The following is a 15,882-nucleotide window of genomic DNA, read 5'->3' on the forward strand; positions in this document are numbered from 1 at the left end:
TCCTTTACTTTCAATTTTAAGTAAACATTTAACTAATAATAATAATAATGTAATACTAAGTTTCTTATTTCGCGCCTTACAAACTACCTGAAGGCGCCTTACAATGGATAATAAAACCAAAATCCTTAAAATTCCTAAACAAACTACTGAACAAGCTTCATCGTTAACGTTCGAGGTCTCACTCCATCAGTATTAATTTAATTAATTTATTTATTTATATGCAATTGAATTTAACTGGGTAATTTGCACAGGGACTCGATATAAAACAAAAGTCACTGTTTATAATATGGAAGGAATCACACTCACGAAAAGTGTACAGAGAGAAAGAGAAAGAAGTGGGAGGGGGCACTCACCGGGAGTAATTACAAGTGTAAATCCAAATCCAACAACAGAATCATCGCTGTGAAAATGGATGTAAATTGGACTGTAGAAGGTACCAGTGGCTGGTGTATTTCCGCAAAATGTTTGGAAATCGCCAGAACCATCCGTTAACCTAAGATAGTCGTATCTGCAGTTTGGGTCATCTTCCACGCCCAAAAACTCGACTTTGTACTCCAAAACCTTAAATTAAAGACGTAAAGCATAGCAGCATGTGTGAGAGTTGATAATAAGTTCGCAGATCAAGTAAATACATCGACAAAACAAATATTATTCCCCCTGCCAACTCCCCATGTCTGTCCACCGCCAGTCCTTTTTAAACCCTTCTACATCAAGTACAATATTTAAACAGACTCTAACCTGGCATGACATGGATAGGGCCACGAGGCCTCATAGAGGTCCGCCATATCTTAAGGACCGTCATGTAAAACTTATCATGAAGCTTTTCATCTTATCTGCAGCTGAAATCGGAACATTGCCTAACAGTCTCGCTCTCTAATAAATGGATGGTAATTTGAACTGCACAACAGGACATCGAACAAATATGACATCAAGAAGCGTGAGACGCACCTACAGAAGGTCTCCAGTATACTGTATTCTGTCGGAGCAATACTATAATATCACCTCCTTAAGGAATAACTTTGGTACCTACCTTCCTCAACATAATTATGATTTTAAAATATAAACTGGACCTAGGAATAGGAACTGACAAGATAAAAATTGGATAAACATGCGTGTCGCACAACCGACGCTCGTCATCGTATAACAAGTGCAGGAAGGAAACGAGGTCCAGTTTACCACTGTTAGTGATTCGTGCACAGTAACCGTATGGTAGCCATTTTATTCTATGGTATTTGTAACTAGAATTTAAAGACCATACCTCTCCGTTTGGGGCGTTCACTTGCCAGTGACAGTCCAAGTTGTTAGAATACGCGTCATTTCCAGGCCAGGGGTCTAAGGTCACTGGAGCGGTCAGCACAGTGGGGTTCGAAAAAGGTGGACAAATTTGCCCTTGGGATCCTGGAGTAGAAAATCGATAAAAACAATTTTAAAACAAGCCACTTGTGAAATAAAATGGTTGCTTTAAAACTAACGAAAAACAATTTCTAATTTCTCTCATGCTCACAATTATCTCCGTCATTGATAATTTGTCAGCATATGTGGTCGTAAGTGTAACGTTTGTCAATGTATGATTATTGTAACAGCACCGTATATGAGTGTATGAGTAGCGCACGGGAGCGACTGATGCCGTATGTATGCGCATTTCGAAGAGGCACATTGTGCCACACCTTTAACTGCAGCGTATTTGCCATACACGTAGCGTAACCCTAGCGTATGTAAATATTCTGAACACGCAAGAAATATTTTATCTCCCTCTGCATATATTCGCTAAGGTACACCAACGATTACCTGCGAACTAGAAACGTACGCGACGTACGTCTATTGAACACTTTTGTTTGTCTACGTATGAGCATTTTTTTCTCATAATTTAGTATGAAAAAGTGTGACGGGACCTTTATGTGGAGAAAATAAATGAAAAATTAGGCAGGTGACATCTTGTGGGAATTTATCATACCGATAATTTAATTTGACGTAAAAACATCCTCCTTTACATTGGTTTACGAAGCTAAGTGAAATATGTGAATAGCCAAAAAAAAATATATATATACATGTATCTACTTAGTCACTTAATATGAACCGCCCATTTAATTAGAATAGACTCACCTGCCATTAGAAAGAAAACAACAATATATTCCACTGCAAAGGAGGCCTCATTGTAAATTGAACTCTTCTTTGTCACCTCCATGTTGGCTGTTGTTTCACTGGGTACGAAACGCTGCTGACCCAATCAACACTATGTGTATTTCGGAATTTGTAGAAACACCGTCCATAATACATAATTTATTTTGTTTACTGTATGAATCTAGGGCTTCAAATAGCTGACTTTTATGGTCACCTGTCAATGCAGTGTGACAACGATTTCTGCCGGCTTCTGCATCAATCATCTTCAAAACCTCATTACTTGAGTGATTTCAGAGTTAATTTTCTCATTTAGACACCTCTCCAAATGACCACCTCTGTAACTGATCTGTAAATGGATAATAAATTATTCATTGTTTTTTTTTTTCTTTTTCAAAATCGATCAGCTTAAACCATAGCGATATGCAGGACATTTTGACATCCCATACATTTTGATATACATTGCAACGTAAAAATGGTTTTTGCAGCAGCTTACCAGGTTAACAGGCAGTTTCCCATAGTTTACAGTATTACATAGTAGAGTCAAAGATTTCCACCTTCAGCGTAGCCTATTCCAATTGGAGAAATCCACTATCATGTACAGACGTTTGGGGGACGCTCCCTCTACCAGGGCGGCAGATATTAAAGGCACATTTTCCACCAGCCACAGTTACAAGATTGACCATATTTAGCCAAAGACATTATCTGTGAATATCTAGTAAAATAATAATCAGTGGACCTGGAAGTGGGTACTCGTACGCTACCCATACGTTATACGATCTCACACAAGTTACTCATAGACTCCTATATGCGTTACAGCCACGCTGAGCATTATACAATGCTCATACGCTCATACACTGTACCCATACGCTACTCATACGTTAATATACGCCTCACTTACTATGCCAGACGTTGACATTTACTTGAACAGTATTTTACATTGCAAAACTTGAATCTTATACGAGTGTCAAAGACTCAGATATGGCGCATGTAACCTGGCGTGAGGCAAAGGTATATATACCGTAGGTGGTGAGATTTGGACTTGAGAGAGAAGTTTCCAAGGGGGTGGGAAACCAATAAATCTAACTGCCTGTTCTGTGTTTCCTTGCGGAATTTCCAGACGGAAAACCAGCGCTAAGTCTACACGAACGATGACCAAGAAAAACGTGTGTGATGGCGTTATATTAGTTTGAATATTAGATTTTTGATGTCATTACAGGATGTTTATTCCTGGCGGTCCAAGGCAGAGTAACACAGAAGACAATGCCATCAAACATCTACAAGGTGGCGGCAAAACCGAAAAGTGTCTTGAGACATCTTAATTTGTAACACCCTGTTATTATTTCATGAAGTTTTTTCCTTGCAGACCTCGGACGTCAGCGATCACCATCTCAGAACTGCAGCTTTGGAAAAACGAGACTTTGGCTGCTTTCGTTTTACTCGAATAAGAGAAAGCAAAGATTTAACTAAAAATCGCTCTTTAAAAGTTTTAAAGCCGATTAACAGTACTGACCAAAATGAAATGCCTGAGGAAGTCTTCTGGAATTTAATTCATCTTGTTCGTGTCTGAGGAGAGAATCTGTAATTGGGGAAAAAGTGAATAAAAAAACTTAACGGAGTCGGTGGTATCGGTTTTCGTCCTGGCACCGGTGTGACGTGACAGAGCCCCTGCTCGGAGGAGATTCTGATACCTTTACGCATGCGCAGTAGGAATTTAGCAAGTTAATGGCGACCGCGATTGCTTTGAAAAATGTGTTTGTCGATTTTGTGCATATTTCGCGTCTGTATGTTTGAGTCGTCACACCTAAACCGATGAACTCCACAGCTTAGAGATACTACTGCGCATGCGTCAAGGTATCAGAATCTCCTCCGAGCACAGCCGAGAATTAATTACAGCTTTGTATAAGTAACTGGCTCGCGCTGCCAGTAATCACGCCGCGGGATATTCAGGGCACAGACCGTGATCACAAAACATACCGCGAATAGAAAATAGAATTTAGAAAATAGACTTTCCATGTGAATGAAGCCTTAAGCTGCTAAACGGTGAGTAATTACCTCCTAGCTGCTTCAGTAGGAGTAACGGACATCTAGTCCGCTTAAGTAGATTGCAATTTAGCAAATATCCCCTGGGAGATAGATCGATCCACAGCTAGTACGTTAGGGTCTGGAAATGGTCCCTAACGAGTTATATTGTATCAACAGCAACGGAAGGCTAGGGTAAAGGCAGATCGAATATGAGAACAAAACGCCGAAGAACAAGACCAGTGTTCATTTTCAAACATATATATATATATATATATATATATATATATATATATATATATATATATATATATATATATATATATATATAATATTTAACGTTCACTTGATTCATGATAATGAGTCATGAACAACACATGAAGAGCTACAAAAAATAATTGTAAAAAGTTAATACATAAAGTAACCATTATAACTAAATAGAGGGCGAACTTTCTGTTACACGGGCCCTCAGTTTCGTTCCACCTGTTCCAGTGCCATGTAGGCCTACTTGAGAGCCCCAGGTGATAAAGGGTCTGGCTCCCATTGTTGTGAACAGGTAAGCCCTTAGAACTACATAACAAAATATTCCAAAATATATATAGATAAAAATTTATTTCTCAAATGTGACTTTTTCAAAAAGTCTAATTCCACAGTTCCTGATTGCACAATTTGAGCGATCCCCGGTTTCTATCGCTGTATATATTATACCCAAGCGTTTTTTATGTCCCTCTGCTTTCTGGTTTCTGTTTATTATACCGTTATGTGTGTACCAGTGACATGGCTCCAGTCTCTGTATGTACTTTTATTATGAAATAAAACATTTGAAGCAAATCTAATGATAAAACTACGATCGATTTCGATGTGTGCAGAAGAAAACAAGATGATAAAACGAGGTTGAAGCGCCAGCACTTAATAGTTTTTTTTAATCTAAGAAAAAAATATCTTTAAGTTCTACACAATAAAACGAGCCTAAATGGCGTTTTGAATTATAAAAAAGTTTAAATTGACAGTGAATAGTTTAAAAAAGAAACTTTAACGCAACACTTTGAGTATGCCCGCCAATACTATGTCCCTTTATATTTAAGAAAACGGCATATTGCCAAGAGAATTTGCTCACAGTCTGGTCCCGAATAACATTTAAAATATAGCAAAATATTTCTTTGGTTCGATTTATCACAAGTAGAGCGATTGTGCTGCTCCGCGACGAAAATGGGAGAGTTAGCTATAACTCAAGAAGACAAAATCAAAACGATCATTAGTCTGTAGTGAGACCTTAGGACCTCTTTCCCCCACTGGAACGCTGCTTTACTCCACGACCACAAACTATTCCCAACGTCTTCACTCTCGAAAGAGGCATCAGACGATCTGCCCAGTGCTTTGTTTCTAGCGGAAGAAACTTCATCGCACCGCTCCTTCATCTGGCGCTTGAAGCGGCACACCAAGTCTTCCTTTAAGAACCCGGATGCAGTCATGTGACTCTCAGCTATGTACTCCGGCACCTTTCGCGCATGTCCCAAAATAAAGGAATAATACACTGTGATGACGTCGGCCTTTGCTTTCCTCAGTTTCTCGGTCGGAAAGAGGTCTCTTTCAGTGCTCTCTTCAAACCTCTTCAATAAAACTCTGGAATTTTCTGGGATGTTCCCACGTGTCCTCTTTCCAAAACGGCTCATTTCGCTCCCGCCTTCCATATTGCAAAACACATTCATTGCTTGGAAAATGAGGTTTTCCGAGGCAGACGACCCGATGTCCGAGTCTATGCCCCAGGCTATCATCCCCTGGATGTGCGGTGCAAAGATCTTCCGCGAAATGAAATTTTCGTGCATGTTTTTGTTGACGAGCATCAGAGCTGCCGCGAGATGGCGCTTTGCAACATACACTTCTTCGATCATCTGTTCCTCGATGTCATCCATGTCGACCGCTTCTGAGGCAGAAAAAGTATCGAGCAGATCCAAATACCTTCCAAGGGCAATGAGGATATGAGGTGTTTCGCACTCTGCCTTTACCATCAGTAACTTGAAATTGTTTTCTTGGGACGCTATTTCTGGGTCGTAATTCCAGTTGAACTTCATGTCGACTGGGGCTCCATTTTCATCATAAAGAGCGTTGCATGCCATGAGGGAAAAATGATTACCACGGTATGGAAGACCGAAATAATCATTCACCTGTTCAGGAAAAAAGAAATTGTCAAAAATAGCTGCACTTATCTCAATAAAGATGTGAAAATGTTATACAAAATAACTGAGTATATTATGATTTAGGGCCTAAAGATTGTTGTCTGAGACCGTAGGCAATAAACATAGACGGCATTAAACTGCCGCTAATAACATGAGTGAAACATGGTGGTCACGGTATTGAAGGCCTTAATAATCATCCAACTGTCTAGAAAGGTAAGGGATTGTCAACAACATAGGCACTTATGTGAATCAAGATGTAAAAATGTAATACAAAAATAACTGACTACAAAATAACACATGGCCTTAAGCTTGTGCTGTGTGATAAGAATAGAACGAAGTCACGCAAAGAAATATGTACTCATTCGTTGCATCCCTATCTTATTAGTTAAAATTCAGTGGGAAACGCCTGAAAAAATTACTAACCGGGAGCACGACAATTGAAACATTAATTCTTCGTATCTGCCATTACCTTTTTAAAGGGCTCCCATAGACAGGCGGGGAACTGGAGGGTCGTTCTTTCTCGTTCCCGGCTCGTGGTCGGTACGGTGCCCCAGCGGTAGGCGTGTGCCAGGTAGGCCAGACACCCCAGGTAACCAGCCAGCACAGGGCTCCACCTCGCCCCCCTCAGGGCCGTGATAGCAACGTCGACTTCGGATAAATTGACCTGAGTTGAATAAATACATACTGTATATGAAAAACTGGGAAGGAAAGAGAGAAAGACCGACGTATTGATAAAGATGCTGTTTTTTGTTAATCAAAAGATGATAAGATTGAGGGAATTAATCTGTTCTGTGTGTGTGTGTTTGTATGTGTGTGTTTGTATGTGAGGGAGAGAGAGAGTATGCGCGCGAGCGTGTGTGTGTGTGTGTGCGTGTGTTTGTGTGTGTGAATGTGCGTAAATGAGAGAGAGAGAGAGAGAGAGAAAGGGAGAGAAATCAACAGAGATCTCAAATCAATATTTCTGAATTTAACAAAAGAAACCTACATCGTTCAATTTTTCTGTCATCCACTTTCTGAACTCCTCTGGACTGTTTAGCGTGTGTAACTTCTCAGGCATTTCAAGACAGACATCCTGATAGATCTTGAAACACGCTGGCCAGTCGTGGAAAACTGGTCGAGGGGGGTAGCTCCCGCCAAAATTTTCGAAAAAAGTCGACAAATGCGTGGAGAAGGCACTCGTTTTCTGTGTTGACATGTTTTCACTGCAATGGAAAATTAACCCATCCATTATTGATAAGATTGTTCACGGTTCCAATGTGTTGTCTTCACTGACGCTTTACTGATAGTTATCTCTTACTTTGAAAAAAAAAAGCGAAACAGCCCGTGTCGCTCTTGTCACCAGAGCATCATCATGCAATGCCCACAATTACTACTAGTGAGAATCGTTCACGGGTGTACCAACACCCATTGACATGTAGGCATTCAGCCCGATAATGCTCCTGTGGCAATAGCGAAAGTAAAGGTAGCTGAATCAATAACATTATGGTCCAAATTAAGTGATTACTATTACTAAAACACCAGTTAACCCATTCACTTTTCGATTTCTACACCATCTTTTGAAAGCATATATGTAGGCCTACCTTAACACATCAAAATCGAAACTTGTTACATGCTAAATAATTATTCTGCCAATGTAGGCCCACTCAAAATACGGCAATACTTGTCATTATTTCGTTAAAAAGCAATTGGTTACTTAAACATATAATCGAATTCTCTACTGTTTTAAGAAAACACAATAGCTTAACTGATTCATAAAAGTCGCGTACATTTTAACGGCCAAATCTTTCTAATAGTAAATATAGCCTAAACAAAATAATTTCACTTAAAAATATACTGCTTACCTCTCTCTCTGCTTTATACTAGTCTGACTAGATAATGGGGAGTGAGGAGAAGACTGTTCCCTTATATAGAGAGATGGCTGGTTAATTTTCTAGGCAAATGAGGAGGCTGACCAAGGTGTAAAAATAACATCTTTAGGATGTCGAGCTTCCGTCACACCTCGTAATGGGACCGCCCACCGCGAAGCTAGATACCTGTAGCTGTGACGCCATTTTCTCAAAACGGTTTGCAAAACACATCAGTACGTGATGGGAAGATTGCGTTAGTCTGAGAGTTGAGAAAAAGCCAAATTGACAAATTACCTTTTTTTTCTAACTTGGTTGGTCGATTAATCTGCTCAAAGTGCAGTAAGTTGGTTGTGTAAAAAAAAACGGCTCACACAAACTTTATACTGCGTTATTACTTTTGTCACGGTAGCTTTTCTCAGTTTTAACGCTTAATTGTGACCTTGAGCTAGAAAAAATGAGAGTCAAAGAATAATATTTTGAAACTTAAGTCGTTTATGTTTAGTTATAATGCTACTTATTTTAGGATACGTTGTAGGGTACGCACCGACAGCGTATTCAAATAACTTTTGTGGTTGAAAAAAAATGTGGACAGCTATCAAAGCCTGTAGAATTTTTTTTTATTTAGACCCTTGAGATCTTCCTTATCTTACGTACACAATACATCCATTTTCTTTATTCCAAATAATTGTGTGTTATAATAATTGTAGTGATGGTATCACGCTTGTTCAGATTTTTAACACCGGTGCCTTGTTCCTGAATAAAACGTTTATTAACTTGGGTGAAAAAACATCCTAAAAGAACCAAATCTCGTCCATAAACTTTACTAAATCTTTAATTATGCACACTTGTTTGGACTATTGCGGGGATAGTTTGGCATTCTCTGTCAGACCTTGCGATGACGATGATAATAACATGCCAATAGAGATAATCATCGCCATTTAAAAACCTCAAAACTACGACAAGTATCATAAATCCTATGATTTATATGATTTATATGGGGGCGTTAAATATAATATCACCTTTAGCTTGAAGTATATCCGCAAAGACGAAGTCCACAGTGATACATCGCAACTTAATTACATTGCTTAAGTGTGATTTTCTTTTTCCGCGCTATTGTTTCATTTTATGCAATTAAAAATTTTTGAAGAAAAATGAACGGTGGGTGGGGTTTAGTATACGAGGCACGTCACCAGGAAATATTCAGGCGAGCCAAACTCACGTCCCCGAAGAGGCCATTGGCTGCCGACAGACACGTGCCCTGATGCTATCATTATGACTTTATGATCACGCGCATGGTTACCATGGTTATAACATCAATATGAGCCTGATCAAACAAGGAAATACACGTAGACAAATGAAAACTGTAGGGATGAATTATTGCTGGGAAGCACTTTGTTGATCATTATCAATTTGGTCGAGAAGGATGACGTTAATTAACAGCTGTCGATATTACAAACATTTGTGCTTTTTAATCCAGTTTTGGTTATTCGAAAATTATTTTTGCATTTTTTCTTTTAACTTAGGGAGGTTGGATGCTAAAAGGACTTATCGGTTTACTTGACATTTATTGATAAGGAGCTAGCTTTACTGTTACATAATTTTTATTGTTTACACAAACTGAAAGAGTTTTGATACATCCACATGTAAGGTATGATTTTTTTTTGTCTAAAATTGCTTTTAAAAAAATTTAATTTTGCAATTTTAAGTATTACGTGGCTTTGATTGCGGGACTTAAAACATGTTATTTGGACCATCCTTTCCAACTCAGCCATGCATTTTATTTGTAAAGTTATCACAATGAAAATGAAACATTAATTATCAAAGTCTCTCGCTTTCGACTTCTAACACACTTACAAAAATGCCAACGATTATGCAATATTCTTGGTTGGCCTGTCTCAAAATTAAGGCAACAACCGAGATAAAGGAAAAAACATCAGTTCGAGTAAATAAACTGCGCTAAGAGAAACGTGGAATTAATGTTGGTCTTACTCAAGACACAAATATACCTCACACTGTAATATGTAAATGTAATAAAATATAACTATATTGTAAATAAGTATATACAGTTAATAAATGGTGAGCCCAACAATATTTTTTTCTAGTAAATTCTTTAACACCCATTCTATTTTGACTTGATGTGGAATAACCAGTTAGGGTCAACGTGTTTGCGAATTGTTGATGACTGTCCTTGCATACAAAATAAGCGAGACGTGACGAGGGACATGTGTTGTAAAACCCGGACGCGGTCGATATCCACACCTTAAACGCAAACGCGCCTCTCAGTCCGCTTACGTTTAGCCCCTTGCCTAGCACACGTTTGTATGAGGTTCATGAGTTCTTTCTTGAACGCATGATGTATTCAAGATTGAGGACAGTCGTCTCTGTCAGGTTTAACTGTCTCTATGACCCCATTCACAAAGACACCGTCGGTCTACGTGGATCGACCCAACTCCGTGGGTACTCTCGCTGACTGTAATCCGTTTAACCGAATCCCGCGCCACCTCTTGTTCCCAACGTACTCTTATAAGCAAGAGCTTTTCTGTATTCTTCTTAACACCAGGAGGAAGACTTCTGAAGCGTGTAATTTAGTTTAACTGGTTGCAGTCAATGTCCCTACAGGGTTGAGTCGATCCACGTAGACTGAAGGTGGCTATGGGAACGGGGCCCTACGTGATGTTTTGGAATAATAAGGGTAGCCGCTATAGAAATAATGACGGGTGGAGGGAACGTTGACGCTTTAACCATGAAATAGTAGCAATTTTAGACGTTCTAGTTAAGAATGATATGTGAATGATAGTTCTCTTCCACAGGGCCAGACCCCAACTCATTCACAGTATTTTATCTAGCTGAATATTCGCTCTGTTTTTCAAATTTTTCTTTTTTTTCCACTAGAATGTAATCAAAAATCCTATTTTCCATGTTTATTTTATATTCTATATATTGTATTTATTCTATATCCCAGCGTAACGTAATCAAATTGGCTTATTTCCTTTGTACTTCTTTTTTCCCAATTAAATGTGACCAAAGCATCTTAACAGCCCTCAACTGAAATGGATGTTCATACATTGGGGTTTCTCGTCGTGCACCATGATCACGACTTATTATTAGTTTGTCCCTCCGCTTCTAAAAATATCCGAATTTAAATCAAAATATCTGACAGCGCCCCTCCTAATGTAAATATCTTCGTATAGCTTGTGGCTATTTAAAAAGTATATGTTTAAATGGTCTGATTTTAACATTTAGAAGAAAATTAGTATATTAGATAACAGTGCGTCAGCGCGAAGTCAGACGGAAAAAAAGATCATTATGATTAAATTTATCCACGGGTGCATTAACTTATTCAAAATTTCCGTGCGCCAGGAATTCGCAGGCATCTGAATAATTTTGATGCCACAAAAATCCACATGCAGCTGAGGTAAGATTGCCCGCACGAAAACGCAGTAGATGCTCCAGCGCAGTAGACTACTGCAATCATACTGCAAATATGCCTCAAATCTGCTTCGCATTGGGAGCTAATTAGCATATTTGAAACATGCTTCTATCATGCTGCTAATCTACTGCATTAATGCTCCTCCTCTGTACAACCCTATGTAATTTTTGAAGTAGAATTGCAGTAGGCTATACTGCATTTCTACTGCAAATATGCTCCACACCACTACTGCGTTAATGCTTCTTTGCTACTCCAATACTACTGCATTTTCGTGCGGGTGAGGTTTAATTTCAAAAGGTGACGCAAGACGCTACCGACATCTGGTGGCAAAACACATAATTGATTTCCATACTGTCGGAGATGACCTCTTCAAGCTGCAATTCAAAATTAAATTCTCTCTGCTTTATTTCTTCACTTTAATTTCCAGTTAACAATATCCAATAGTTTTGGTAAAGTGGAATCTAACTAGGGCATGAGCAGACTACCCCCCAACACGCCTAAGTTACGCATTTCAGCTACACCGGATTTACAAAATAAATATCCGCCCCAATATCTGTTATATCTCTCTCTCTCTCTCTCTCTCTCTCTCTCTCTCTCTCTCTCTCTATATATATATATATATATATATATATATATATATATATATATATATATATATATATATATATATATATATATATATATATTTTTTTTTTTTTTTTTTTTAATCCTCAGAATTGGAAAATTGGATATTGTCTCCATACACATTTATACAAAGATTGTGGAATTCAAAAAGGGATAAAGCGAATAATAATGAATGAAGTAACCTGCTTGTTTGAAGAAAAAACACCGTGTGATTTATCACATCTCTTATTCAACAATGTAACAGACCCATGTGTTTCTTCCTTATATTCCTTTTATAAAACTGACTAACATATAGACTCTAAAAATATACCTAACCGCAGTAATGATGTAATTTAACGATTTCCGTTTAGGAAAAGAGAACAACCAATCACAAATTGATAGTAAAATGGGTCAAAGCTTTCCACGAAAAGAAAAGGAAATGGTTATTGGTTTGGTCAAGAACGCCACATTGACCACGGTCGACATTGGAATGATGGAACCTTATTAAGTGTTTGGTATGAGGAAGGATTGAAGATTAACATTTTTATTTGTCGTCAGCAAAATATATGCGATCCGGAGAAAATAGCTTAATTTGTAGCACCTTAATATAATATAAGTAAGAGATAAATCATTTTTTGAAATATTGGACAAGAATAATATTTTAACGACAGACTGAGACAACTCTTGTCACCTTTTCCACATGATTGTGTTTAATCAAGAGAGGTATTTTTCGTTTGTAAAACCCGGTTTAAATTGATAAATCATTAGTGTACGCCCTCAAGGGCGTGGCCTCTTCTAACACCACAGGGCAGACATTTGTGACGTGACCTTCGTTACTGAAACTGGTCCCTTGCAGTGGTTTACAGTGGTTCACTGAATATGTTGTCACTGACAACCTCTGTTCATAACACAAACAGAGAGAGAGAGGGGGGGGGGGCGAAGAGAGGCTGTGAATGAGATGTAAAAAGAGGGCGCCCCTATACGTATACAACTCACTGGGATACAGTTAGTCACCCCCAACATTTCCTTGTGTTTTTTTAAGACAATTTGCACACCACAAGAATGGTGTGTCCCTCTAGGGGATTGTGATATCTGAATTGTACCTTACATTTCCTGTTAGGTTAAAGAATCTAGGCCATGTTTACCTTGTATTGCGACCTGAAGATGAAAAAACTTTATATCGGTATCTGCGACAGTAATGTACACCAACAAACATCAAACAAGCATGTCCTCACAAAAGAGACCTGCGAACTTGAAAAGTTCGTGTTGAGCAACCTCACTATAGCTAGTATGCCAGTATCAAATGATGATTTAGTTCACATTAAGTGTCATGTTTTACGGCCAAATTTTTCCCCAGACGCGCTCCTCTACCAATATTTCAATAACGTGAGTTCCTTCAGCTACTTAAAAAAAAGCTCCATCTAGTGTATTGAAAGCAAATATGATCATGTGTCTAGTTTGTCTCGTCTTGGATCCGGAAGCGTTATCAGCGCCTCTCGCCGCTAACAATTCGTCTGCTCACTACACAAAAAGCGCTGTATGTTTTGAATTATAGCAGACTGATTTAATAAAAACACAACGCAATTTTTACTTCCGCAATTCTGGTAACTCTTCACGGGTATTGTGAAATCAACTTTCAGTTTGCAGCGCCGTGTTACTTCACGAATATTCTAATAACGCCGTTTTATCAAACGAATTTAATCGTTGAGAATTTCTGTTGCACTAGCTCATACTTTTAAAAATATGTTTAAAAGTACAACAAATCTACAGTCACGAAAATATCACAAGTAGGCAATTTTAACTTCACTGATTTCCCGTTTTCTAGTTTTGCACGACACCCTAAACTAATAAGAATAATAATTTTTTGTATAGGCCTAACGCGTTCTGTTTTCGTACTTTTCAATGCACTTAACAATTATAATATATTTAACAGTACTACAGTAACAATACAGTCATAATTTAAAAGTTAAAAACACATTAATAATTTTTTTAAAAACTTAAAAAGTTAAGTTTTAAGAGAGACAATAAAACTGTCATAATTAGGCCTACTTTTAGATCTTATATATATATATATATAAAAGCAGTTCGTTCCAAAGTTTTGGGGCATAAACAATAAAAGCCCCATCTCCATAAAATTCCTAAGTTGATGTTTTTAGTGTCTAAGCTCCTAATTCAACACAGAATCATATATCTGGACACAATACGTTTAGTTAGCCCTACGCTGTGTAGAAGAGACATTCACCCAGCCAAACCCGGCATAAGCCTCTGCTTCACCAGGGCCAAGATAGCCGCCTTTTTAAACGCTGGAAATCAATATCAGAGACAAAAAATAAGTATCTAGTGTTTACTAAACATTGTTTTGTCCGCAGGATAATTGCCCAGATGATAACAATTTTATCTAATGGATAGTGTTATCCAGATGATAGCGCTATTCAGTGTTGATGAAACTGGGCCCAGATCTGGCCTCAGCGACTTCCAGGTATTTTCCTAGCTGACACAAGGATTTTTATGCCAGCTGATTTTAGAAGGAGAGGGAGCTGACAGCTGCTGTGCACGTGGACAAGCTGAAAAAAAAATTAACCTTCAGATTTGAGGAGGAGGAGGAGCCGACAGCTGCTGTGCACGTGGACGGGTTGAAAAACTTCAGATTTGAGGAGGAGGAGGAGGAGGAGCTGAGAGTTGCCGTGCACGTAGGCGGTTGAAAAAAAACATCTTCAGATTTGAGGAGGAGGAGGTGGAGCTGACAGCTGCCGTGCACGTGGACAGACTAAAAAAAGCTTGCAGATTTGAGGAGGAAGAGGGGAAGCTGACAGCTGCTGTCAGGGGACCAAGATGTTGAGTTCTACTGATCTGGTAACAGTGATGGGCAAATTAAGCTAGTTCAAATAAAGATGGTACAAGTGTGTGAAGTGTTGGAGGGGGTCTATGTCGAAAAATAAAGCGCTGTTAAGCCAAAAATCTTTTTCCCTGTGAGGCTATTGCGAGCTCTTCGTGCACAAGAGGTGGGGCACCACTAGTTTAAATGAATACTCAACACAGTTGAGCCCACTTTCCCCAGTTTCTTTTTCCGCTCTCATGACCTCTGATACACTTATATTAGTTACCATTAACGTGTTGTTTAACAAAGACAATATGCCATAAGCTGCCAAGGGTTTAAAAGACGCGATGATAAATGTAGTAAGTTGAGCTGGTATAAGAGCTCTCAGTGCACTGTTTTTTTTTTTTTTTTTTTTCATTATTTATTTATTTATTTATTTATTTATTTATTTATTTATTTATTTATTCCTTTTTGAATACACCAAATTGTCCAGGGTTGGTGCAGGGGGATAACTATTCAGCGAATATTCTGTCAGGGATTTGGTTGGGGCGAGGAAACTATACATATGGACAAAACCGCACTGGTATAAATTCAACGAAAAATACAAAGCTAAAGACAGCAGGGTTAAATGTCATAGCTCCTTACTTCTCCCAAAATGATCCCCTTTCTCAGCCCCGAGTTAATCAGTTATGGAAGGGTGGAATCAAAAACAGACAAGATCGTGATCGAGAGCCGAAATAAAGCATTTGACACCTGAAACTTGGTCTAAAATGAGTTGCATTCAACCTGACGAGAACAAGAGCTTTTGGTCACCCGGATTTGACTGTTTCTTTACATGAGTAAACCCACGCGAGCACTATATTTAAA

The 15,882-nt window shown here is 38.5% G+C and overlaps 1 protein-coding gene across 1 annotated transcript; it reads right to left on the reverse strand.

Moving 5' to 3' along the window:
* Window positions 1-4,725: 4,725 nt before the first annotated feature.
* Window positions 4,726-8,345, reverse strand: LOC106179912 (uncharacterized). Its single transcript, XM_013563720.3, has 4 exons — window positions 8,159-8,345; window positions 7,303-7,519; window positions 6,787-6,981; window positions 4,726-6,305 (listed from the first exon to the last, which is right to left on the reverse strand). The coding sequence occupies exons 2-4, from the start codon at window positions 7,510-7,512 to the stop codon at window positions 5,370-5,372; spliced, it is 1,341 nt and encodes a 446-aa protein (XP_013419174.2). The 5' UTR covers window positions 7,513-7,519; window positions 8,159-8,345; the 3' UTR covers window positions 4,726-5,369.
* Window positions 8,346-15,882: the final 7,537 nt, after the last annotated feature.

This window comes from Lingula anatina, chromosome 6 (assembly GCF_051362555.1).
Source record: "Lingula anatina isolate TDL-2025a chromosome 6, LinAna3.0, whole genome shotgun sequence".
NCBI classification, from domain to species: Eukaryota; Metazoa; Brachiopoda; class Lingulata; order Lingulida; family Lingulidae; genus Lingula; species Lingula anatina.

Bases quoted from the DNA above. Each gene is read 5' to 3' on its own strand.
- LOC106179912 (XM_013563720.3), bottom strand. From the start codon at position 7,512: ATGTCAACACAGAAAACGAGTGCCTTCTCCACGCATTTGTCGACTTTT. The intron at 6,982-7,302 runs GTAGGTTTCTTT...TATTCAACTCAG, and splicing joins TGACAGAAAAATTGAACGAT to GTCAATTTATCCGAAGTCGA. The intron at 6,306-6,786 runs GTAATGGCAGAT...TTTCCTGAACAG, and splicing joins TATGGGAGCCCTTTAAAAAG to GTGAATGATTATTTCGGTCT.